The sequence below is a fragment of the Muntiacus reevesi genome, chromosome 2, assembly GCF_963930625.1.
Source record: "Muntiacus reevesi chromosome 2, mMunRee1.1, whole genome shotgun sequence".
Taxonomy (NCBI): Eukaryota; Metazoa; Chordata; class Mammalia; order Artiodactyla; family Cervidae; genus Muntiacus; species Muntiacus reevesi.
The window spans coordinates 200,150,265-200,177,994 of NC_089250.1; the positions used below are offsets into that span (position 1 = coordinate 200,150,265).

Here is a 27,730-nt window from a genome sequence, read left to right on the forward strand (position 1 = left end):
GAGATTGTGAACTGGCAGGACTCTGATGTCTTTGGATGGTTGGCATGGAGTTTTCAAAAAATCCCATCTGGCAACACTGGACTAGTGCTCCCAGGGCCATTGCTGGACAGAGTTGAGTATCCCAGGGATGGGCATGTGCTGTCCAGTTCATCCCAGCCACCCTTCCCTGCTGTATTACACCAGGCTGACTTCACTCAGTCACATAGCCTGGCGTCTGTAGGGTTTTAAGTTTATAACCCTTGCAATAAAGTAGGTGCATGTGGGCTAAGTTCCTTCAGTTATGTCTGACTGTTTGTGACCCTATGGACTGTAGCCTGACAGGCTCCTCCATCCGTGGGAGTTCCTAGGCAAGAATACTGGAGTGGGTTGCCATGCCCTCCTCCAGGGGTTCTTCCTGACCCAGGAATCAAGCCTGTGTCCTGCATTGGCAGATGGACACTTTACTGCTGAGTCAGCCCATTGGGAAGCTCACTGGGAAGCCCAATGAAGTAGGTAGGATGATCCAACCATTACCTGTCCCCTGGGGCTCCCAAGCTGAATTATCCTGTGGAGCATATCATTTCTACTCCAATCTGGCCTTCGGTCTGCTGGTTGGAGAACTAAGCTCTCTGCCTTTAAATTTCCTTGTGGCCATCAGGGGATGGGCTGTTGGTGGTGATGTATTTATGGAACAGATTTGCACAGTGGAGAATGAGTGAAATATAGAAAAGGACAGTCATCCAGCCTGGCAGGAATGTGGGGCAGTGGAGTGAGAGGAGGTAAGAGTAAAGTTGGACGGTGGTTTCATTGTGAATGGATGCCAGCCTGTTGGATTTGAACTTTATTCTTTAGGCCAGTGCTGTCCAGTAATACTTTCTACAGTGAGTGTCCAGTACTGTAGCTTCTAGCCACATGTGACTGGTAAGCACTTGAAATGTGGTTAGTGTGAATGAGAAGCTGAAGTATTTTTTAAACAATGGATTGTTCACTTTATTTTTTAGAAATATATTTGCTTATTTATTTGACTGTGCCAGGTGTTAGTTGGGGCATGCTGGATCTTTGATCCTCATTGTGGCATGCAGAATCTTTAGTTGCAGCATGTAGAATCTAGTTCCCTGACCAGGGATCAAACCCAGGCCCACTGCTTTGGGAGCACGGAGTCTTAGCCACCCACTCGACCACCAAGGAGGTCCCAAGAACTGAATTTTAAATTTCATTTAATTAATTTAAATTGGCATAACCCCACCTCACCTGTGGCTACCATGTTGGACAGTGCAACTTTAGGTGATAAGCAGCCGGTGAATGTGTTGGAGCAGGGAGATAGTATCAAGCTGAGTTTTCAGAAGATGAATTTTTCTGGAGTGTGGAGGCTGTATGGGGTGAGGGAAGTAGGCAGAAATAATAATTAATGGTGTTTAGTATATGTTAGGCACTTACTTTATCCTCACATGACCTCATTTAACCCTCACAACAACTCTGTAAGAAAAGCACTATTATTTTTTCTATTTTATAGGCCAGGAAAGCAAGACACAACAAAGTCAATGAACTTACGGTCATAGATCTAATAAATAGTGTGACCTGGTGTCATGTCCAGGCAGCTTGGCTGCAGAGTTCAGACTGTAAACCTCTCTAACCTGGAGGGAAGTAAATAAACCTTCACTGAGAACTTCCTTTGTGCCCTGATGTTGTACATTGATATACGATGTTTCATTTAGATTTCATAGCAATCACATAACACTGATGACCTTATCTCCTCTGTGATTATGGAAGCTTTGGCTCATAGAGATGAGACATCAAGGCAGGCTTATCAGTTTCGGGGGAAACCAGTTAAGGCTTCATTGCAAAATTCCATTTCTGAGTTACTGAGGGCAGTTAGGGTGGAATCAGCGGGGAGTGTACAGGAGGATATGGTATAAAAGATGTTGCGAAGGAAGAGTCAGTAGGATTTAGCAACTGACTGGATGGCTGGGGTGAGGAAAGCGGGGGAGGATTTCTTCTGGAACAGTGAGATGAGTGACAAACACAAATGCAGCCACGCTGTATGTATGAGCTGAGAGTGTGTGGGCTCCAGAGGAAGACAAACGTGGTTTCAAATATAAGCGTGGCCACTGACTAGCTGGATGCCCTTGGGCGAGTCATTCCTCTCTGAGCGTCAGCATCCCCGTTGTTAAAGCACGGATCAAAACACCTTCCCCCTGGGGCTGTGATGGGGCTAAGCTGTAATAACCATGGATGTGAAAGTCTTTTGCCAACTCAAGTCCATGGTCTTGTGAGTCATGCTTCTGAATGCTAGGGAGGCTCTGTGGAGGTGGTGACCAGGCCTGTCTGCCTTTGATCATGGAGACGGTTCCAGAAAGCATGTGAGGGAGCACCACCTCATCTTGGACACTGGGCAGAATTTCATGCCTGTGAGTTGTCTTTGACCCGGGAGGAAAGAGGGATCCTGCACACCCATTACAAAGCAACATTTGCACGCTGATGCCTCCACCTCAAATGCCGCTTTCCACCAAGAACTTTGGGTGTGTGTCTCGTTTGACTTTCACAACAACTTTCTAAGAGTAGATAATGCTATCTTTCCCATTTGGAGGAGATGGAGGCTCAGAGAGGCACAGAAATTGGGCGGATGTCCTTCAGCTTGTGGGTCATAAAATAGCGGTTCAGGGGACTTCCTTGGTGGTCCAGTGGTTAAGAATGCACCTTGTAATGCAGAGGTCATGGGTTCAATCCCTGGTCAGGGAACTAAGATCCCCCATGCCATGGAGCAACTAAGCCTGCGAGTTGCAACTGCTGAGACTGTGCACACCAGAGCCTGAGCACCACAACTCTACAGTCTGTGCATCGCAACGAAAGATCCTGCCTGGCACCGTGAAGATCCCACGTGCTGCAGCCAAGACTCACACAGCCAAATCAGTAAATTAAAAAAAATTTTTTTAATGGGAGTTCAAACTGAAGTTCATCTGATCCAGAGGCCTGGCCTGGAAGTCTTGCAGACGGTGTATTCCTCTCTTGAGGAATGGCTATCTGGGGCTTCCAGAGAAAGACGAGAGCTCAGGAAGGTGCTGAAGGCCCTTCTGTCTCTTCTTCCAACACAGACATCTGCAGCAAGTGCTGGAATGTCTACCTCCAGTTTGTATGGATTCAGGGACAAAGATTGCTTCTGAAAGATGACAGTTGCCCATTTTAGACTCTAGTGAGAACAGGGTACAAGAGATGGATCAACTCCAAAGAGAGAAAATAAAAATTGTAATGACTTGATCTAGTTTCCTCTGGATACAACAAATAAATTGTAATGGTTAGAGCTGGGCATTTGGGGGTGGGTGCAGTATGAGGCAGAGTTTGGGTCCCATTGCTTCCTGGGGGCAGATACTCCGGAGAGGTCTCTTGGGCTTTGTCTGTAGTCTTCTGCTTCTGGGATCATCCAAGTGTTTCTGATCCTTGGCTGGCATATCAGTTTTCTATTGCTGGAATAACAAATTACCACACACTTAATGGCTTGAAATAACAGATTTATTACCTTATAGCTCTGGAGGTCAGAAGTCTGAAAATAGGTCTCACGAGGCTAACATCAAGACAGCAGGATGTCAAGATGTCAGCAGGACGTCATTCCTTCCGGAGCCTCTGGGGACCGTCTGTTCCTTGCCTTTTCTAGCTTCTAGACACCGTCCACATTTCTTGGCGTGTGTTCGTTTTCAGCAGTGTCATCACTCCAGCCTCTGCATTTGTAGTTGTACCTCCTTCTCTGACTTTGACCCTCAGACCTCCCTCTAATAAGGATCCAGTGGCTAAGATTCCATGTTCCCAATGCAGGGGGCTTGGGTGTTCAGTCTCTGGTCAGGGAACTAGATCCCACATGCCACAACTAAGAGTTTACATGCTAAACGTAAAGATCTCACAAGCCGCAATCAAGATCGAAGATCCTACATGCTGCAACTAAGACTCAGCCCAGCCAAGTAAATAAATTTTGAGGAAAAAAAAGAAAAAAGTATTCTTTTTGTAAAAGGACTCTTGTAATTGCATTAAACCCACCAGGACGTGTTAGTGTTATTCGCTCAGTCGTGTCTGACTCTTTGAGACCCCATGGACTGTAGCCTGCCAGTCTCCTCTATCCATGGAATTCTCCAAGCAAGAGTACTGGAGTGGGTAGTCATTCCCTTCTCTAGGGGATCTTCCTGACCCAGGGATCAAAACCAGGTCTCCTGCATTGCAGGCAGATTCTTCACTGTCTGAGCCACCATTCACACATTCCAGAGATTAGGGTGTGGACATCTTTGGTGAGGTTGGGGGGAGACGTTATTCTACCTATAGGCCTATGACCCTTATGATTTTAATGTAACGGGAGGATTGGAGATAAATGGTGCTTGGAACGTTGATCTCTTTCTCTGCAGGAGCCAAGGAGCAGTTCCCTGCCCCTTGTTCTAAAAAATGTATTTATTTATGGCTCTGCTGGGTCTTCATTGCTGTGCTGACTTTGCTGTGGTTGCAGAGAGCGGTGGCCACTCTTTAGCTGTGGTGCCTGGGCTTCTCAGAGCGGTGGCTTCTCTTGTTGCAGGGCGTGGGCTCTAGAGCACAGGCTTAGGAGCTCAGGTGTATGGGTTTGGTTGCCCTGCAGCACGTGGGGTCTTCCCAGACCAGGGATCGAACTCTTGTCTCTTGCATCGGCAGGGGGATTCTTCACCACTGAGCCACCAGGGATGCCCAGCAGTTTCCCCTTTTAAAATAGGTCTTGCATGCATTCTCCCACCTGACGCTCAGACATTTGCAGGTCCATATATGTTTTGGTTTGAGACTGCATCATGTAGTCCTAATAAAGCATGACTACTGGTTAGATTCAGAAGGCTGTAGGCTGCAGGCTTCTGACCTCTAGGGTCACGAAGTTGTTGCATAAACCATGAAGCATCTAGGAATTCTTGGTTCTTACCAGGTACCTGTTTGAAAGCAGGACCTGGTACGTGTTTCAGCAGTTTCTGTGAATGTTGGCTCTTATTTAAGAAAAGCTAGTCTTACCCTGAATTTGCCAAACAGAAATGAGGGGGTGTTTATTTGTATCACAAAAGGATTTAGTTTGTTTCTTTAAATAGCCTAAGCCCTACTCCTTTTCTTTGAAGTGTTTTAGTTAATGGGAAATTTGATTTGCAGAACTTTTCAGAAACAGGCTATGTAAAGTAAATGCCTGCAGTAGAAGCTCATCAACTTTCCAGCCTGTTCCCAGCTTCTCTGTAGAGCATGCTGGGGTATAGCCAAGACCTTTGGCATACTGAGTCCACCCAGGTGGAGGTAGATTGTTTATTTTCGTGGCTAATTGGAAGGCTGCCAGGAGAGCCCTTGTCGATGACTGATGTAGTCCTACCCTTGACCATGGTGGTAGAATGTGGAAAGCCAGCCAGGAGCTATAGCTGGCATTGGTTGATTGGGTTTTCTTCTTTTTGTGTGACTGATAATGCCCATTCTTTGTTGATTCATTCACCAAATATTTATTTACTCAATATGTGCCAGGACATGTAGTAGACAATAGGAAGTGAGAGATGAGCTTCCCTCAAAGAGAGTAAGGATGGATAAGATCATAACTGATACTTTAGATATTCTGAAGAAGGGCTCTAGACGAAAGTAATTGCTTATCAGTGGTGTGCTGGGGGAAGAGGAACTTTCCTAAACATTTCTGGATTAAGGGAGAAGTGAAAACTTCAGTAACAGGCCAGTTAGAAACTTACAACAATGGTGGCAGTATAAAACATAGGATGTGGCCAAAACTGTGCTTGAAAGTTTTTAGCCTTAAGATGTTAAACTTTTAATGAAGAAGAACGGGAAGAAATTAACTGAGCAGTCGGTTCAAGAAGCTTTAAAAGGAATAATGAATAACAGCAGTAGACATTTGTTGCATACTCATGGTATGTTAGGCTCAGTTCTGAGCATGGATTATCTCATTTAATTCTGACAACACTGCTGTGGTATGAGTATTAGTACAATTATCACCATCATTTTTCAGAAAGAAAACTGAAGTACAGGCAGATAAGATAATGTGCCCAAACATTATAGTTTGCAAATGATGAAAACAGCATCAAAACCTGGCCATCTGACTCCAGAATGCATACTTGCAACCCGATAAATAATACAAGAACAAGTACAAATAAAATAAGTAGGACAAGTAAAAGTGAAACTAACAATCAAGTAAGAAAAAGTAGAATTGAGAAATATATTCATCATTGGCTTCTTTAAAATGAAAGAATAATAAAATGGACACTAAGGAAGATAAACCTCTGAAAAAAATAAAAAGAGAGACTCCCCAACAATATAATAGAGGAAAGCTTGAGAAAGGGCATGGCACCATCTCAGATAAGATGATGCAGTTGAAACATACGGAGAAGAACACTGTGGATAATTCCAAAGGAAAATATAAATTCCCAAAGTTAGTTTGAGAAGAGCGTGAGGGAGAAACGAAGCTGGTAAAAGCTCCAAGTGGGACAGGATTCTTTGCTTGTCATCCCTTTTATTCCACATTGTTCTGGAAATTTTACATATGGACATATAAAGGGAAACACAAGAGGCATATCTATCAGGGAGGAGGAAAGAAAAATGTTATTACTGGGGATAATATTATTCTCTACCTGGAAAACTCAAAGGAAGCAACTGAAATCCCACAGCAACTCTCATGAATTTTAGAAATACTTAGAAAATAAATACTCTGAAAATTTATTGCTTTCCTATTTGTAAATGATAACCACTTGGCAGACAAAATGGAAAAGATGTCAAAATCGCAATAGCAGAGAAGTAGGACTTGTCAAATAATACTAAGTTAGAAATATGTACAACTATAGAGAAAATTGTGCTTCCCAGGTGGTGCTAGTGGTAAAGAACCCAGCTGCCAACGCAGGAGACATAAGAGACATGGGTTTGATCCCTGGATTGGGAAGATCCCCTGGAGGTCTTGGCAACCCACTCTAGTATTCTTGCATGGAGAATTCCGTGGTCAGAGGAGCCTGAAGGGCTACAGAATCCATGGGGTTGCAAAGAATCGGACATGACCGAAGCAACTTAGCACACACACACGCATAGAGAACATTAAATACTTTACTGGGAGACATAAAATAAAATTTTAACAGGGGGCACTCTATTCCTGATAGAAGTACTCATTGTTATGAAAGTGTCAATTATCAAAGTCCCAATAAATTTTTTTCTGGGGGTGAGGGTAGGGAGTTGACTAAATACAATTCCAATAAAAATTCCATTGGTATTTTTAAAAGCTTAATAAACTGATTCTATAGTTCATTTGGAACTTGCAATGATTGCCAAGAGAATATTGAAAATAAGGATAATGAGAGAGGACTTGCCCTGCCAAGATATAACATATTATAAAGCTACTATAATTAAATCCCGTATTGCTTTATTATAAGACAGATCAGTGGAACAAAACTGCAGGCCCAAAGACAGACCTCAGTGTATATAATTATTTAGTACATAATTAGGTTGGCATTTGAAATCAGTGATGAGGGGATGAATTATTCAATAAAAGATGCTGGCACAATTGATTACCTATTTGGGGAAAAAATGGCAAGTTAAATTCCCATGTCATTTCAGATACAAAAAAAATTATAAATTGTTGAAAGTTTAAAGTGCATATGATGCCAGATAAAAGTAAAGTGAAAAGAATGGTATTGATAGGAATTTGGATCATATGGTAAGGCCTTTTGAAGTGTAGTTGGACTAAGTTTTCTTTGTCCAGTTTTTTCTTTTGGTAGTCTGCAAGTTATTCTTGTTAGTACACTATTTAAACTTACAATGTCCTAAATGCAGTTTCTCCATACCTATTAACTCTTGAGGAATAAGACAAAGATCTTAGCATGTTGCAATTTTATAGTCTTTTTCCCATCTCTGTCTCTTAGAACTTGTTCCCCCACACTCACCTCACTTTTGTTTTTGTTCTTTTACCACTGTTTTATGCCTCTTTGATTCACTTTGTTGCTTTTTTTTTGTAGACTGTATAGTCTCTGTTCCTTTGTGGGAAGTAAATTTTCTGAGTTCTTGTATTTTGGAAATGTCTTTATTTTGTTCTTTCACTTGAATGCTCATTTGGTTGTGTATGGGATTTTAGATTCAAATGACTTCTCCTAAACCTTTGACCATGTTGCTCCATTGTATTCTATTTTTTTTTTAATTTTTAAAAAATGATTGCCACAATCAATTTAATTAAATTTTTTAAAGATTTTTTTTTTAAATGTGGGCCATTTTTAAAGTCTTTATTGAAATTGTTACAGTATTGCTTCTGTCTTATGGTTTGGTCTTCTGGCCGCGAGGCATATGGAATCTCAGCTCCCTAACCAGAGCTTGAACTCACACCCCCTGCCTTAGAAGGTGAACTCTTAACGGTTGGAAGTGCCTCCATTGTATCTGAGAATTCAGAGTTGCTGATGAGAAATCTGATGTTAAAATTATTTTTGTTCCTTTGTCAGTAACTTTCCTGTCTTCTCTTCCTATCCCTGCTGGACACGTCCTCACAGTGATATCTGAGCCGTGGTAATTCTGTTAGTCATTTTGCTTTTTATTCGTATCCATTGACACTTGATAGTTTCTTTCCATTTAATGGCTCAAATTCCTCTTAATCTTTAGAGAATTTCCTTTCATTTTCTTCAATTACACCTTCTTTACTTTTCTTTCTGTTCTTTCCTGGACATCCTTCTGTGTAGATATTAGAATTTTGAGATCTGTTCTACATGTTTTGAGTCATTTCTTTTTTTCTTTCTTGCTTTTTTTCTTTTTTCTTGTTTTTTTGCAGAATTCTGGGGAAATCACTCAAATTAGACTTCCAGTTTGCTAAGTTCCTCTTTAGTTGTCCTCCATTTTGTATCAGCCCAACCACTGAATTTCCAGTTTGGGCAATCGTATTTTTCATTTTCTGATCTTTGTTTTTCTTTGACTCTTAGTTTCAAAATGAAAGTAGGCTTATTTCCCTTGATATTATGTAATTAACATATACTCTTTTGTCAACATTCAAACAATATAGATGTAAGGGATGTATAGATGTATAGTAAAAATAATCTGTAGTCCTTTTGCCCAGAGATAACCATCACTGGCATTTTTTGGCCACTGCTCATATATTACTCTCAACATTCACAGACATATAGGCGCAGGGGACTTCGCCACTCACAACAAACATATATATGCTGTTTGACACAGATGTCTTTATACAAAGCATATACTACTTACAAAATGCAATAGATAATAACAGAAAGAGGGGAAAGAAATTGACCCCTTTGGAACTCTTCTTCTCTTTAGCTTTGCCATCTTGTGGAATCTTGGTTCCCTGACCAGGGATTGAACCTGAGCCCCTGGAAGTGGAAGCACGGAGTCCTAACCACTGGACTACCGGGGAATTTCCTCCAGGTTCACTAATAATCAGTTAAGATTAATGTTTTTTTCCCAATTATTACCCTTTCTGTCTCCTTTCTATCATATTGAATTATTTTGAATTGAATCACTTTATCCATAAAGATTATAGGATGTATCCTTAGAAGTAAGAATAACAAAAAAATCATAATACCCTTATTATATAAAAAATTATAATTCCCTAATATCAATAGCAAAAATTCCCTCATATTATAAAAAATGAATACATTCATTTTTCTGATTGTCTCATAATTATTAAAAAACTGTTAGTTTATTTAAATTAGGACCCAAACAACGTCTACATATTGTGTTTAGTTAATACCTTTTTAAAATCTCTTTATTATGTTCCTCCTGTGCCCTCCTATTTTCCTCCTGCAGTTTTCTATTTTTGTTTGTTTATTATTGGTGTTTTGAGCAGTTTTAGGCATATAGAAAAATTGATTGAAAATACAGTTTCTGTACATTCCCTCAATCTCATTTCCACCCTAGTTCCCCCTATTATTAACATTTTCAAGTGAAATAAATCAGAAAGAGAAAGAGAAATACCATGTTAACTCACTTGTATGTGGAATCTAAAAAAAAAAAGAAACCCAAAACACCAAAACCAAGAAGTGAACTTGTGGATACAGAGAATAGATTGGTGATCACCAGAGATTAGGGTGGGGAGCAGGTGAAATGGGTGAAAGTGGTCAGAATAAAAAAGTTCAGGGGGTGTAATAAATAGCATGGTGACTATAGTTAGTAGTACTGTAGTGTATATTTGGGCTTCCCTGGTGGCTCAGTGGTAAAGAATCTGCCTGCCAATGCAGGAGACGTGTTCAATCCCTGGATTGGGAAGATCCGCTGGAGGAGGGCATGGCAACCCGCTCAAGTATTCTTGCTGGGAAATCCCATACAGAGGGGCCTGGCGGGCTACAGTCCTTGGGGTTGCAGAAGAGTCGGACACAACGACTGAGCATGCAGTATTTATTTGGAAGTCACTAAGAGAGTAAATCTTAAAAAATCTTATCACAAGAAAAAATATCCATGTGTGGTGATGGATATTGATGACTTATAGTGATGATCATTTATAAATGTACATATGGAATCATTATGTTATACACCTGAACCTAATATAAGGTTATATCAATTATATGTCAATTTAAAAATGAAGAGAACTATGAAAAGTCATAATGGAAAATAATATTAAAAAATGTGAAAAAATGAAATAGCATGCCTTAGAGTGTTGTTAGGAATATTAAGTGAATTAATATATGTAAAGCACTTTTAAAGAATCTTGCATTAGTGTGGTACATTTGTTACAATTGATGGACCAATATTGATACATTGTTATTAACTAAAAGCCATTGTTTATAGTTGTAGTTTCTCTAAATGTAGTTGTCACTACCTTGTCATCCATAGTAGTCAATATAATTAGTAATTTGCAAGTCGTAGCACCAGTGTACCCAGGAGTTTGACTTCAATAGAAGACAAGGGGCAGAAGCTGAAGGCATTGTTTATCTGATTATAAAGCCTTTGAGTGTAAAGTCCAGGCCTAATGATGTCTTCCTCTCTTCCCCTCCCTTCCTGCTCCCCACTACCCCTCTCCCTTCCCTCCTCCCCTCATTTTCTCTTTTGCAGTCTGCTGTTTTGTCGTGCACAAGCGGTGCCATGAATTTGTCACCTTCTCCTGCCCGGGCGCTGACAAGGGCCCAGCCTCTGACGTAAGTATCTGGCACTGGTCACCTCTCTGTCCACAGTCAATGCATCCTTTTGGGTGACTGAGTATACTGAGTCAAAAAGTCAGGTTGTCACGGTCCCTCCAGCCTCTGAGACTATTTTCATCTTAATGGGAAAAAACAAAACAAAACATTTTGAGAGGGGTGCATGACTTCAAGAAACTAGTCTCTCTATTATGACTTAGCACAATGTCTTTATGGCTGAGGCATGAGGTTGATGGGCAGAGGTTAAATCATGAACTCTTTGTCAGGGCCCAAGAATTAGGAGGAATTAAGATTTTCCTGCTCCGTTCAACCCAAAATGTGATTACTGTTGAGGGATGAGGGATGCTCCTGGGTAAAACTGGCAAATAAACTGTGTTTTGATCATTATTGTTTTATTTTAATATGGTTTGAAAAATGTATCTAGTCGTGGTTTGTCATTTATGGCGATGATATAAAATTTCCTACCTAAGTAAAGGTGTTTAGGGTTAAACAAAAGATAGGGCTTCCCTTGTGGCTCAGCTGGTAAAGAATCTGCCCAAAATGTGGGAGACCTGGGTTTGATCCCTGGGTTGGGAAGATCCGCTGGAGAAGGGAAAGGCTACCCAGTATTCTGGCCTGGCGAATTTCATGAACTGTATAGTCCATGAGGTCGCAAAGAGTCAGACACGACTGAGTGATTTTCATTTTCGCTTTCACTTTCAAAAGATAGGGACTTCCCTGGCAGTCCAGTGGTTAGGAATTCACACTTGCAGTGCAAGAGGCGCCGGTTTAATCCCTGGTTGGGGAACTAAGATCCCATATGCTGTGTGGTGTGGCCAAAAATAGATAAATAAAAATTGAAAAAGATAAATTGACTTAAGGAAAATATTAAGTGAGTGACAGCCTGAGTACTTATGTTTGAGTACTCTGTGGCTAAAGTCTTGGAACACGTTTGCCTAAAGTTTGGGGCACCATGTGGATCGCCTATCCAACAGCCTTTCCTAGCCCTCACCCTCTTCTTTCTGGCAAAGGCCACCTCTCAGTATAGACGTTGAAGATGCCTGCTGCTTCTTTCTCAGGCTCCTGTGTAGCTAGTGAGTGAGCACGTGACCCAGTTCTGCCCAGTGGGACCTGAGGGTTTGTCTGGGCAGGGCTTCTAGGAAAGACTTTCCTTTCTGATCAAGGAAGATATTCCTTTCTTTGTTCTGGTGGACGTTTTTGAGTGAGCACATAATGCATGGAGCTGTGGCAACCCTTAGGGTCAGTGAGAAAGCTATGACTGACATCCTGAGCAGGGCCGAGTGGAAGAGTTAAAGGAAGCTGGGTCATGGATGACATTGATGAACTGCTGAGCCCACACTGAGTTCTCTTATGCTCAGACTGTGTATGTGAGATAAGAAGCACCTCTTATTGGTAAAGCCTCACAGTGTAGGGTATTCTTTTCCATGCAGCTGAAACTGTCCTGGACCTTCTACCATGCACACTCTGCTGCTGGACCAGTCATGGACTCTGTGCATCTGTCACCCCTGCTTCTCTTATTTTGCTCCTGCCTTGGTTCACCTTCCTGGAATTTTCCCCATTGGCTTTGTCTCCCACTGGTCCTGTCTTGATCACTTAGACTCGACTGCTGATCTCAGCTTGCTCAAAGTGGGTAGTCACTGCCTTCTGTTGTTACATGTGCTCTTGCTGGCCTTCTAATAGTGGTCATCTGCCATTTTGCTGCAAATCAGGGGCAGGCCATGCATCCTCTAGAGCTGATACTGCAGTTGTTTTGCTTGTGGGCTGTGCTATTTGGGTTTAAGAACTCCAGGCAACAGAGAACAACCAAAACCCTCACAGGCCTGTTTTATTCTCTCAGATCACACTCCCTGACCCTTTTAGTGCAATCCCTTCCTGTGTCCCCAGGAGAGAAGGTAAGTTTGGGGGACAGCCTGCTTCTATTGTGCACCTCTGAGTGTTCATGCAGACTGAGGCATGATACTCAGAGAGCAGCCAGGAGGATGCTGTTTCCCATAGCCCCTCTTTATTCCTTGGCTTTTTATGTTGCCTGAGGGAGAAAGAGCTCAAACTGTTTCATGTGGAAAAGGAAATTTTGGTCCCTGAAACTGAAAAGCTTGACCCAGTGAATCAAGGTGGTGAAATGAGATCTTTAGGGATCTCTTTCTCCACTTCTTGGGTCAGTTTTCTTCAATCATGGTTTCTGTTTCAAGAAGGCTTTTCTCCTGTGGGAGCATGCTGGCCGTGGTACCTTTGGTCTTCATATCTTGTCAGTGCTGCAATTCTAGGGACAAGAGCTGAAGTTTCAGTAAATCCTGGGTCATATATAACTGAGGATGGTTATGCTGATTGGCAGGCCTGGTTAGGGGCTTACCCCTGGAGAGTCTGAGAGTGGGAGAGAGGCGGTCGGTCCCTTGGAGGAAAATTAGAGAAGCAGTGTTGTGTACTGGTTAAACTCACACTATGGATGGAGCCAGCATTTCGAGGCTCTGGTGTACTTGACCTTGGGCAAAGTACTTCAGTCCGTTTATGCTTTAGATTGCTCAGTTGCAAATGAATAAAACAGTCGTTCCTACCTAATAACCTTGCTAGGAGTATCTGGTGTGTATGTGTAGGACAGTGTCTGGTACATACTGAAGATGATAATGACAATGGTAATGAATAACAGTGAATGTGTGCTGAGTAGACAGTGAGGACAGATGTCTGCCAGGTAAGTCTGATGAATGAATAGGTCCTCTGCCTGCCACCTGGCAGTCATCCTTCCTAGGCATGTGTAGGCGCCATAAGTTGTAGGGGCCCCTGCTCTGTGTGAATGGAACAGTGTAGCCATTCATTGCCTTGGGCATGGGGAGAGCAGGGAGTCCTCCCTGCAGCCGGCATGCATAGGATTTGGCAGCCGATCTCTGGACACAGTTCCAAGAAGGCCGGTTGGCACCGAGGATGATGAATTGGTCCAGACTCCTGAACTGGTTGACTTGGTTCATTGACCTTTTTCTGTCCATGGTTGGAGACATGATTAAATATCTGGCCACACCTGTTCGCCTACCTGGCCAGGCTCTCTGAGGCTCATGCAGATCAGGAGGGGTGCCCTCCTGTTGTATGACCTTGGAGGCGCAGGTATGCAGCGAGCTCATGGAGTAGAAAAGCACTGCCTCCATCTGTGAAAAAGGAATTGTCCTTTTTGTCCTCTGCCCCCCGCTATTCCAAGTCCAACCTGAGTTGAGGAATATTCTGGGTATTAGTAGGTCTTTGTGTGGTTGGCAGCCTTCTAGGTCTCCATCATGGCATATTAGACTACCTGAGGGAATTTTGTGAATCTAGCTCTGTCCCAGTGAAGCCAGCTGATGACCCAACCATTCAGTGCCAGTGGGAATAGACAATTCATATTGGTACCCACCACTGGGGGACCTCAAAACATGGCAGAGTTCCTGGGTGGTACTTCTGATCATCTGTAGGGATCCTGCTGGTTCTGAGGTCTTCTCAGAATGAGAAAAAGAAGACTTGCCTCTGAGGGATTGGACTAGGATAAGTCAAGTGAGGGACTTGCCCTGGGCACAAAGATTAAGGGATTCTTGCTTGTGTCTGTCTGGTGGCTGGATGATCTATGCTGGCCCCATTCACATGACTGACAGTGAGCTGGTTATTGGCCTCAGTGCCTTGATTCTCCTCCACATGGCTTCTCATCCTCCAGCTGACTAGCTCTGGTTTGTTCACATGGTGGTTTCAGGGTCCGAAGAAGAGCAAATAGGCACATCCCGATGCACCAGTGCTTTTCCAGCTCATGCATCATGTTTGATAATGTCCCACTGGGCCAAGTAGTCTCATGTTATTGTTTAGTAGCTCAGTCTTGACCGACTCTTTGCGACCCCATGGACTGTAGTCTGCCAGGTTCCTCTGTCCATGGTGTTCTCCTGACAAGAATACTGGAGTGGGTTGCTATTTCCTACTCCAAGGTATCTTCCTGGACCAGGGATCAAATCTGTGTCTCCTGCATTGGCAGGCAGATTCTTTACCACTGAACCACCAGGGAAGCCCCTAAGTAGTCTCATAGCTAAGCCCAAATTCAAGTGGTAAAGAAACAGACTTCACTCATCATGGGAGGGAAAGAATCTCTGGTCAAGCTACTGCAGATCATGTTGACTCAGGTGGTCACTATGAAACAGAATCCCTGGAGGCCATCACACTGGACTTCATAAAGGACTCTCAGGTCTCACTGTGGTTTAGAGAATCAGACAGCCTCAGTAGGACAACAGACCTCATGTATTCCCTGCCCCGGTCCCTGACTGACTTAGCCCCCTCCATCTACAAATGGAAAGTTGGGCAGTTTATGGATCACTCCCAGAGACAATGGGCTTCCCAGGTGGCTCAGTGGTAAAGATTCCTCTTGCCAATGCAGGAGATGCAGGAGACAAAGGTTTGATCCCTGGGCTGGGAAGTTCCCCTGGAGGAGGAAATGGCAACCCATTCCAGTATTTCCTGGAGAATTCCATGGACAGAGGAGCCTGGTTGGCTACCGTCCATGGGGTCACAAAGAATCAGACACAACTGAGTGACTGAACCACACACACACCACCCAGAGAAAATGGTGATTAAGGATGTGGACTCTGAAGTCAGTCATTCGTGAGTTCAGGTCCTGACTCTATCAGTTACACATGAGATGATCTTGGATGTGTCTTTTTCCTTCTTTGTGGCTTAGTTTCCTTATCCACAAACGAGGATGTTAGTACCAACCACATAGGTCTGTTGTAATAATTAAAAAAAAAATCCTTAAAATGAAAAAGAGTTAACTACACCAGCATCAAAAGGATTAGCCACAGATGGATTAAGAAGCCCTCGTGTAAAAGCACTCAGCACTGTGCACACATCCTGAGCCTTTGGTGCAGGTAGCTGATGGCATTTCCATTAATCTCCCTAATCATGGATGTACTGATAGTCCTCTCCATTCCCCCACCTACACCATGCACTTGTGTTTTCATTTCTTGTGAGTGCTAAGTCACTCAGTCGTGTCTGACTCTTTGCAACCCTGTGGACTGTAGCCCACCAGGCTCCTCTGTCCATGGGATTCTCCAGGCAAGAACACTAGAGTGGGTTGCCATGCCCTCCTCCAGGGGATCTTTCTGACCCAGGGATTGAACCTGAATCTTTTACATCCCCTGTATTGGCAGGCGGGGTCTTTACCACTAACATCTGGGAAGCCTGGGAATCCCTTCCATTTATATTACTTTATACAAAACCTGAAATTTTGCAATGCAATGCTGAGAAAAAGAACCTAGATTTTAGAGCCAGAAAACTTGGTGTCAAAATACAGTGCTGAAGTTTCCAGCTCCACTGATCTTGGTAAAATAATTTCAGTTCTGTGATCTTTAGTTTGTGTCTTTAAAATGAGACAAATAATACATAAATCATAGGTTTGGGGTGAGTATTCAATGAAAAGCTACTTGAATCACATCCAGAATAGTGTCTGGCACAAAGAAGGCACTCGGAAAATGGTTCCTAAATTATGATTAATCCCTGGAGGAGTCTCTCCTACTCAAGAAGGGGTGCAGGTTACATTCTGACCTGCCAAGGAATAATAGCTAATAATAGCTAACTTTCTTGAGCAGAGGTTCTGCGCCAGGCATTACAAAAGTATAAAAGGACTCTTTAGCTGGTTCGTCTAAAGATAATTTCTCCGGCATTTTATGGTTTTAGGAATAATAATTTCTTGTCATTCATGGTCAAAGTACCAAATAAAACTCATTGTTATGCACTGTATCTTCCTGATTCCATCACTAAATCAGGTCAGTGAAAGATACAGGCAGTAATGTTGACTGTATCGTTTTGTGTTTCTTAATCAAGTCTTACTTTATGAAGAAATATATTAAAAATGATAAATCATGCATTAGATGTTGAAGACTTAATAAAAGAGAAATAAAGGAAAATCTAAAAAGAATATATAAAATTCACGTATTAAAAGAATATGCATATAAATGCTAATGGGTTTGAAAATCTGGTTGAAAGGGATGATTCTCCAGGAAATTTTAAATTGGCAATTTCATCTCAAGAAGAAATTGAAAACCATAACAGGCAAATAATCAAGAGAAATGAGAACATTGCTTTTCTTCTCCCAAAGCTCCAGAATAATAGGCTTCATGGGTAAATTATTTTAAACTTTAGAAGAATGAAGAATTTCTCTTCATTTGATTTGATTTTGATTTTTATAACAGTGAGCCTGTTGTCTTAGAATATCTTTGTTTCCTTTTTGTGACATGCTTTACTTTTTTATTGAAGTATAACTGATATTATGTAAATTACAGGTATACAATATAATGCTTCACAATTTTAGAGGTCATACTTCATTTATGTCTGTGTGTGTGTGTGTGTGTGTGTGTGCGCGCGTGCGCACGCGCACGCTGAGTTGCTCAGTTGTGTCCGACTCTTAGCAACCCCATGGACTGTAGCTGGCCAGGCTCCTTTGTCCATGGGGGTTCTCCAGGCAAGAATATTGGAGTGAGTTGTCATGCCCTCCTATATCTTCCCAACCCAGGGATCAAACCCAGGTCTCCCACATTGCAGGCAGATTCTTTACCATCTGAGCCACCAGGGAAGCCCATGAATACTGGAGTGGGTAGCCATTCCCTTCTCCAGGGGATCTTCCTAACCCAGGAATCGAACGGGAGTCTTCTGCATTGCAGGTGGATTCTTTACCAGCTGAGCTACCAGGGAAGTCCATATTCCATTTATAGTTATTATGAAATATTGGCTATATGCCCTGTCTTGTACAAAATATCCTTGTAGCTTATCTTATACCTAATCTGTTCATTTTAAACTATATCAAATTATAGAGAGAAAGTAAACGTTCACAATTTTAAAAAATCAAAAGTGAGGTAAAGCCAACTCAGATCGGTACTAGGTAAAGAGATTGGCTCATGGGAAGGACATTGAGAAGGATTAAGAGCTTCAGGGATAAGAGTCTCAGACACTAAAACTGAGGATCCAATACTTGTAAGATGCTTTCTCATTATTGGCTGTATCAGTCAGCTTTGCTGCTAACAAACCATCCCAAAATATTAGTGGCTTAAGACATTTATTATGTGTCATGATTGTGCGGGCCGCTTGGGTCATTCTTCTGATCTGGGTCTATTCAGTTGATCACTGCTGAGCTCTCTCGTGCACTTGGTCAGCTGTGACTTGGCTGGTACGGGATCACCTAGGGTAGCCTCAGGCACATGACTGACACTTGGCAGCCTCTTGACTGGGGCCCTTTGTTCCTCCTCCTCCGTGTGGTCTCCTTTCCTCCATCAGTTTAGGTTCATCTGGGCACTGGTCGCAGGGTTCCAAGCACCGCCAGAAGGAAAACCCCCACAGCATAGGTGTCTTTCAAGCTTTTATTTGTGTCACAGTGGTTGTGGCCAAATCAGATTTGGGATGGAAAAACAGACTTCACCTCTGGATGGTAGGGGCTGCAAAGTCTCGTTGTAGAGATGCAGGTGTGAAGTGGGGACTTGTGGGCATTTTGCAGTCTACCATTTTGCAGCTGGCCCTCGTCTGCTGTGCCAGCTGTCTCGTTGGTCCTTCCAGATCATCTCTGCTTTCTCCTTGAGAGACTGACTTGTAAGGGATGCATCAGTGGGGGTTCCCTTACTTTCTGACTTTTAGCTGGGCTTAAGACGAGGGATTGATAGGGACTGGAGGATGAGCCCAGGGTGTTTGTCATGAGGTCTTCTTGGCTTTACCCTTTGACGGTGTTCCCCTCCTAAGGCAGTCTGCAGCTGTTCCCTCCCAAAGACAGTCTCCCCTCCTGGCTTCCAGGAGGCCTCTACTCTCTTCTCTTGTCCCTCTGCTTGTACTGGCCCTCAGTCACTGCACCCTCCCTCTGGGTTTCTCAACAGCATGCCCACACTTTTCTAAACAGTCCTTTTACGAAACCTGCCTTAAACTCTCCTAATCTGAATGTGCCATTTGTTTCCTGCTGGGACCCCAGCTGACTTGTCCTTGCTTTATTTGCTCCTACTGGAGACAGGACGTACCTGTAAATACGTCTGACCACCTGGTTGTAGTTGACCCTAGGGAAAGATGGAAGCCCTAGTTGACACAGTGGCCTTCTTTCTTCCTGCATTCATAAACATTCCCAGGAAAGGGTTCTGATTGGTTGGTCCTCAGTTGTTAGGGGAATGAACTCTTACAGTTTACCAGGTCTGGACCATCTAACATCCCTCTGACTCAGAGAACAGCATATAAGAAGAAGGAATGGGAGACTTGGAGGAGCTGACAAAATAAATAGCTGCCACACTTTATTATTATAAGCTAGCTTGACCATGGTAACCAGCATAACCCAATAAGGCTGGCTCACAAAACTAAACTGTAATAAACTTGGAGTGTAAATTTAAAGATCCTAAATAAAACATGTAATACTATTTAATTCTTGGCATAGACTTACTGGTTCAAGTAGACATTTTTTAATATGAAAGAAACAATTTAGAGATAGAAAATAATGAAAAATTTTGGTTAATATAACAAAATATAGGAATGAGATAAAAATTAGCCAAGGAACTATGAAATCTTGGAAGAAAAAATTTCAGTTTATCAGTTGCCTGTGCATGTGTACTCAGTCGTGTCTGACTGTTTGCGACTCCATGGACGGTAGCCTCTGCCCATGCAAGTCTCCAGGCAAGAATACTGGAGCGGGTTGCCATTATCTTCTCCAGGAATCTTCCCAACCTAGGGACTGAACCTGTGTCTTCTGCATTGTAGATGGATGTTTTACTGCTTGAGCCATCAGGAACTAACCCAGCATAAGTGGGCTGAAATTCTCTACTAAAAGGCAAAGACTAATCAGACTGGAGAAATATATAATTCTAGGCATTGTACAGAAGAAATGTATTAGGTTAAAAATAAAAGAGTCAAAGATATAATGCCCCCCCCCAAAAAAATACACATACATGTGGAGCATGATCTTAATAGTAATATCAAAAGAAATAGGATTCAAAGTAAAAAGCATAAACAGGAGTAAGAGGGGGAAAGTGCACTCTGATATATTACTGGTGATATGAATGTAAATGAATATTGGGTTGGCCAAAAGTTCATTTGAATTCTTCTGTAAGATGTGATGAAAAACCCAAGTGCACTTTTTGGCCACCCCAATGTAATCTTCCTCAAGAGATAATTACCAACATGTATCAAAAGCTTTAATGACATTTTTAGCCTAAGAATTTTGCTGAGAAATTATTTATGGATATGTGTATATATTTACAAAAAATTGGAAGCAATCTAAAAGGCTGGAAATTAGGGTTTATGTAAGTAAAACATATCTGTGTGACAGGAGGCTGCGTGGTGATTTAAATGTTACAGTGTCTGGGTAATGGAAATGTTCTTTCTGTGTCTTGTTGAGTTGGCGGCTATCTACATGCACACAATATTCAAAACTCATGAAACTGTGTGATTAAAAGAGGGAGGGGCATATATACCTATGGCTCATTCATGTTGAGGTTTGACAGAAAGCAACAAAATTCTGTAAAGCAATTATCCTTCAATTAAAAAATAAGTTAATTTAAAAAAAGAAAAGAAAGTCTGTGCATTACTGTATGTCAATTATACTTCAATAAAGTCACCTGATTAAAAAGTTATTGACATGGGACTCTGTAGTCATTATGAAGAAAACAGACAACAAAGCCCATGGATGGTATGATATGTCTACAAACATACACTCATGTGAAAACACAAGGCCACATTTTCTGAACACATTCTGATGTCCCCTTGTCAATTCTTCTCAGTATCTCATTCCAGACTGCTGGCAGAACTCTGAAGATCACTTTGGGAATTTCTGTAACTGTTTTCTGTGATCTTGTTTTTGGTGCCACTTCACCTCCAGCCTGGAGGCTTCCTTCCTGCTTAATTTGATTAAAATCAAACCTGAGTGAAGGCTTGGGTATAACTGTAAGCAACTATAGTTGCTTCTGGATGTGGTCACTCTTAAGATATTCCATCAGCTGGGAGCCAGCTCAGTCCCCCACATGGGCCTCTTCAGGTGCTCCTGGTAAGATTCTGGCCCTATTGGTGGACTCACCTTTGGCCCCCAAGGAGGGAGGTCCTAGCTCTGCCAGTCTGAGTTTCACTCACTTCCTGCCTCAGCACCAGTGGAGTGGGACAGCCCTGTCTTCAGATAAAGGGCCCACCTCCTCTTCCTTGGCATTGTCTGGTCTCTCTGGCTCTGAGAAAGCCATGTACCAGTTGGCTGCACTCTTCTCAAAGCCTGGGTTGCTTAGTCTTACATAACTCCAGGCAGGGACACCCCACCATTCAGTTCTGCTGATGCTCCAAGGCTATCTGGCTCTTTGAGGAGGTGAAGCAACAGTTAGGGTTGAACATCCCTCTTGGCATTATAGTACGATCACGTCATCATCTGATAGCAGAACTCATTTGTATCTCTCAAGGATAAATAGTACCAGGGGCAATTCAGTCTATAAACAGTGCAGACTCTCTCTCATCTATCTACTACCTATCTAAGTCTGGCAGGGCACCAGGACTATTATTTATTACTTAACACTGTAGTCTGTAACTTCTACATTCATGATGAAAGTGTTCAATAATTAGGGTGCATGTTCCAAATGAGAAAAGAACAGCTTACAAGGCAGAGTCTGAGAGTTGACCTGACTTGCTCAAAGGCTAGGCTTCCATTTAACATTTAAAGAGCTATTATATAGATTTTTGATGTAACTTCAGAAGACAGAAGCAGGCCTGAGGACCATCTGTGCAGGCTGAGGAAGAACAGTCTGAACTGACTCACTGGTTCCTATTTAAGAATATTAACATCTCATCCCAGTAGAACAAAGACCAGTTGTCACCAGTTGTAGAGGGGATGGATATCTGTAGTAGGTGTGGGTTTCTTCCACAGTTCTTTTACTAATGTTGTTTGGTTACATGCAGCAGAGCCACTTGAGTTAGCTTAAATATCTACCTCCCAATGCAGGAGATGCAAGAGATATGGGTTTGATCCCTGGGTCAGGAAGATCCCCTGGAGTAGGAAATAGCAACCCACTCCAGTATTCCTACCTGGAAAATTCCATGGACAAAGGAGTCTGGCAGGTACAGTCCAGGGGTTTGCAAAGAGTTGGATGCTCTGAACCACAGAGCACACACAAACATAGTGAAATTTATTGAAAAAGGTATAACGTACTTTAGAGAACTGGAGGAAACCTCCCCAAACAACCAAATCAGTTGCATCTGATTCTGGTTCTTGTGTTGCTTTGGCCCTAAATTCAAATTCGAGAAGAAGAAACATTATTCTCTGAAGCTTAAGTTACTTAACCAGCCCTTTTCTTGGGCTTTTAAAGTCTTCCCTCTTTAGGGAACTAAATACAGTGGGGGTGGGTGGCTTTTTGGAGGAGAATTGAGACACTTATGCCTCATCACTGAGGCAGAGATGTTTGCAGGTCAAAACAACACATGTCCACTTCAATTTCTCAATACTACTTTTCAGAATACAGACAGGTTGAATGCTTAAGGATTATTTGGGTAGCCCACTCAGAACAGACCTCAGCTAAAGAGATACAGACAAGGGTCTGGGGATCTGTATTTTGATGTCCTTTGGGTAATTCTCCTGGGGAGCCAAGTTTGGAAGCCAGCAAAAGGTCCTATCTCAGATGGTTCTGAACCAGAATGGTGGGATTTGAATTCAAGGTTTGGCACTAACTAGCTGAGTAAATAATCTTGGGCTAGTTACCTAACTTCTCTGCCTCAGTTTTCTCATCTGTAGGAAGAGGATAAAATAGCATCCTCCTAACAAGGTTCAGGCAAGGATTAAATGAGTTAATCCATGTTGAGGGTTTCTCATTGTGCCCGGTAAATAGTAAATGGTAGTTAATATTGCTACCACCAGTGGTCCCTTCGAATCTTAGAATGTGAGTTTAAGATTGGAAAAGACCCTGATGCTGGGAAAGATTGAAGGTGGGAGGAGAAGGGGATGACATAGAATGAGATGGTTGGATGGCATCACTGACTCAATGGACATGAGTTTGAGTAAGCTTCCCTGTCCATCACAGGGAAGCCTGGCATGCTGCAGTCCATGGGGCCGCAAACAGTCGGAGACAACTGAGCGACTGAACTGAACTGAGAGCCTTATTTTTGGCATGGCATGCATCCATCTTGCTTGCCACAAAATGGATACACAAAGGCATCTCCCATGAGCTGGTTGAGGGAGAAATTCTAACGAAAATGATGGTCATGTGCTGAAATGCAATTCTTTTGTCAGTGAAATGAATTCTGCCCAATTCTTCTCCCATTTGCCGTGTGCCACTGATGGCATCCGCAGTGCGGGGCCTGCATGTAAAGGTCAGAGCGAATTGCTTCTCTGCAGCCCTCTGTCCCTCACTGTCACAAAGATACAGAACTTTGTGCTGTGGAGGAAGAAGCACGCCCCAGTGTGCAGTGTCTGGAGGATGGGAAGAGCTGTTTCTCCAGTGCACGAAGACGAGAGGTGCTGGGACTAAATGAGGCAGGCATGTCTTGTCTTATGAATGATTTTTGACTTCTCCTGCCTAAGGGGAGGGACCGGCCTCAGAGGCTGATAAAGGCAATTTCCCAGAAGACCTCAGCCTGTGGAGGCTGCAGACGGCAGGGGAAATAGAGCATTCAAAGGTAGATGACCCAGAAAGAGACATCCCTCATGTGAAAGGCGCTGGTCCTGGAGTCAGAAAGGCTCTGCCTCCAACTCCAGTGATCTGGACTCCTGGGATGTCCGAGTAGCAATGTTTTACTTAAATAATAATATCCAAGAGCTAGCATTCATAGGTAAGATTCTGTTTTAAGCACTTTCCGTAGAATTTTTTTTTTATTAAAGAATCTTTCTTTATTCTTTGTTATGCTCTAGGAGGTGAGTTCCATTGTTGTCAGTCCCATTTTACAGATAAGGAAACTGAGGCTCTGAAGAGACTGAGGGACTTGCCCAGGGTCCCATGACCAGTGAGTAGCTGAGCCAGGATTCCCACCCAGGCAGTCTGGCCCAGCTCCTGTTCTTACCCAGCACCCCAGGCTGCCTCGTTACTTAAGCCCCATTCACCTGAAAAAGCTAACTGAAGCAGACAGCCCTTTTCTCTAGAACTGCCTTCCCAGATCCGCGCCCCCAGAGACTGTCTGACCTCATGGCCTGGTTCCGCTGGGTCCAGCTACACATGGACACCTGCCCCAAACTGGACCCATCAGACTCCCTCTTCCAAGAATTTAGAGTCTGGATTCAGAGGCGCTGCTTTTAGTCTGGGCTGGTCACACGGTTTTTGCAAACTGTTTCTTGTACAGGAAAGGGTCCATCTTGATGAATTTTCACAGAGTGAACATTTCTCTGTAACCGGAACCCCAGAAGCCCTCCTGTGCACCCTTTTCATCCCTATATCTCCAGCCCCTTCCATCAAGGTAGCCACTACCCAGGCCAGCGGCCGTTTGCTTGCTTGATTTTATTGAGCTGTTTAGTTTTATTTTCTTTTATTTCATTTTATTGTGGAGAGAACACAACATCTGATCTACCCTCTTAATACACGTAAGGTTTTTTTTTAAGTCTTTGTTGAATTTGTTACAATATTGCTTCTATTGTTTTTCTGTTCTGTTTTTTTGGCCCAGAGGCCTGGGGGATGTTAGCTTCCTGACCAAGGATTGAACCTGCACCCTCTGTGTTGGAAGGCGAAGTCTTAACCACTGGACCACCAGGGAAGTCCCTCTTAATACACTTAAATAATAATTTTATTCATTGATTTATTTCTGCTTGTGCTGCGGGGGCTTTTCTCTAGCTAGGAGGAGCAGGGGCCGCTCTCCACTTGTGGTGCTCGGGCTTCTCACTGCGGTGGCTTCTCTTGTTGTGGGGCCCAGGCTGTAGGTCATGCAGGCCCAGTAGATGCAGTTCCCGGGTTCTAGAGCACAGGCTCAGTAGTTGTTGAACACAGGCTCTGTTGCTCCATGGCACATGGAATCTTCCAGGATCAGGTATTGAATCTGTGTCTCCTGCATAGGCAAGTGGGTTTTTTTTTTGTTGTTGTTGTTGTTTTTACCACTAAGCCACCAGGAAAGCCCCCCTCTTAAACTCTTAAGTGTACGATACAGTATTGTCGACTGCAGACAGTGGGGTGCAGATCTCTAGAGCTCACTGATCTTGCTTAACTGAAACATTGATTAGCAATTCCCCCATTTTCCCTACTCCAACTTCCAGGACCCATCATTCCACTCTTTGATTCTGTGAATTTGGTATGATTGGAATTATGTAGTATTTGTCTTTCTGTGTCTGGTTTATTTCACTTGACATAATGTCCTCACAGTTTATCCATGTTGTTCCGTGTTGCAGTGTATCGTTCCTTCTTAAGCATGAATAATAGTCCACTGTATGTATATATCCTGTCTTCTTTATCCATTTATCTGTATGCATTCAGTATGTTTCCTCACCATTGTGAATAATGCTGCAGTGAACACAGGAGTTGTAAAGTCTCTCTAAGATCCTGATTTCAGTTATTTTTGGATAAATACCCACAATTGGAATTGCTGGATCATATGGTATTTCTCTTTTATACTTTTTGAGCCGTCTCTAAATGGGCTAAGGACTTGAGTAGACATTTATCTGAAGACATACAGGTGGGTAACTGGTATCTGAAAAGATGCTCGGTATTCATCAGAAAATTCAAATCAAACCACCAGTGAGACCTCACACCTGACAGGCTGGCTATTATCAAAACAAACTTCAAAGAAAGGTGTTGGTGAGGGTATAGAGAAACCCTTGCTCACTCTTGGTGGAAATGCAAAATAGTGCAGCCACTATAGAAGGAGAGTGCCTGCTTTGAACTCCATACACGTGGAGAGACCCTCTCCTGTGTCTGGCTGCCTTCCTTAATGTTTTGTTTGTGGCCACGTGACTTTGAAAGGGTCCATGCATTCATCAGGATGTCTCACTTCAAAGTCAGCCAGGACTGGTCACGTAAGTAAATGAGTCAAGTGTGTGATAACAGGGACATTGCATCTAGAGTGTGTACACTCTGTCTGAAAGGGGCAGCTCTATTTGTTTTTTTTCTTAATTCCTGTTCTTTAAACAACTAAGATCCAAGTTTTCCAATTTTTTTAAAGAGACGTCTGAATCCCCCAAATGTGGGTGGTGACAGATAGTTCGAGAACGACATGTATGGTGTATTTAAAAAAACATGTTTGGACTGGATTCCATTCTGAATATTTTGTCGTTCAGTTGCTAAGTTGTCTCCAACTCTTTGCAATCCCATGGACTGTTATCCCTGTCCACCCCCCCAGGCTCCTCTGTCCATGGGTTTCTCTAGGCAAGAATACTGGAGTGGGTTGCCATTTCCTTTTACATGGGATCTTACAGACCAGGGATCAAACCCATGTCTCCTGCATTGGCAGACGGATTCTTAAGCAGTGAAGTCCTCATCCTGTCTACCACCAGTTGATAACCTCTGAAGGTGGGAACTGTCGGTGGAAGGTCATGTCTCATGTCCCCAGCCTAGTCAATGAAGGGAGAAGGAAAAATATAGTCACCTGGTTAAGGAAATTGCTGCTGCAGCATCCCCCTGCTGAACTTGAACTCTCCGTGTCCAATGGGACCTGCAGCGGGGTTGGGGTGCAGTGTATTGGTGGGGTAGGGTATCTGGCAACTGCTTGCTTCTCCTACATGCAGTCTTCAAGGGGATTCATTCATCATTCCGTATATTTGTTAAGTGCCTGCTGCTGCCAGGGACTCCTCGGCAAGGATTCAACTCAACTTTCTATATTTGCTCAGTTACCCCCCACCCTGCATCAGACCTTGCCATCCTTTTTGAATAGGGAGACCTGGGCCACGATGCCTTTCCCTCAATTCAAGCCTCACCTTTTCTATATATTGAGAAACATTTCAAGAGTTTTTGTCTTTTACTTGGCACCTTCCCCTGATTTTCTGGGCTGAAATAGATTCTCCTATTTTTAAACAGTTCCTTCTGGTACTTTCAGCAGTAGTTTGGAGGTAAGAGTAGAGTGAAATGTTCAGGTTCGGGTTTCTGGTCCTGCTTGTTGTTTGAACATATGGACACTGTAGCCAGCCTGCCTGGGTTCAAATCTTGGCTGCGTGACTCTGGATAAACCACTTAACCTCTCTGGGCCCCAGTTGCTTCATTTTCAAAATGAGGACAATAATCTATCTACTGTGTGGAGATGCTGTGTGAAATAAGTTGGTTCATGCAAAGAGCTTAAAACAGTGCCTTGCGTGTTATGTAAGTGTTTGCTTGACTCAGAATCTTGGACCTGTTTGCGTTCAAACTCAGCCCATCGGTTCTGACTCTCCTCTGATTCTGCATCTCAGCCCTTCCTTGTGCAATTCTCTGCCTTTGATCCTCTTCCCCCCTTAACTGTGAATCTCCAAAATTCTCCTGAGCGTGGGTCAATTCTTGGGCCTCTTCTGTGTTCCTAAACTTTCCCCACCCTCATACTCTCTGCATTGCTTTGTACCTCCTACATAATAATCAGAGCTAACATTTACAGGCGTACCTTGGAGATACCGTGGGTTAAGTTCCAGACCACCAATAATGCAAATATTGCATGGATTTTTTTATTTTCCATTGAATGTAGAAGTTACATTCATACTCTATGGTATTCCTATTAAGTATGCAGTAGTATTATGTCTCAAAACCAATGACGTGAAAGTGTTAGTTGCCCAGTCGTGTCCGACTCTTTGTGATCCCATGGACCGTGGCCTGCCAGGC

At 42.9% G+C, this 27,730-nt stretch overlaps 1 protein-coding gene across 1 annotated transcript in view; it reads left to right on the plus strand.

The window, feature by feature from the left end:
• The window catches only part of PRKCB (protein kinase C beta), a 221,911-nt gene that overhangs the window by 7,771 nt on the left and 186,410 nt on the right, over positions 1-27,730 (plus strand). The window contains exon 2 of the mRNA XM_065919292.1: positions 10,978-11,060. Coding sequence (XP_065775364.1) covers positions 10,978-11,060 — 83 coding nt within the window. The remainder of the gene's footprint in view (positions 1-10,977; positions 11,061-27,730) is intronic.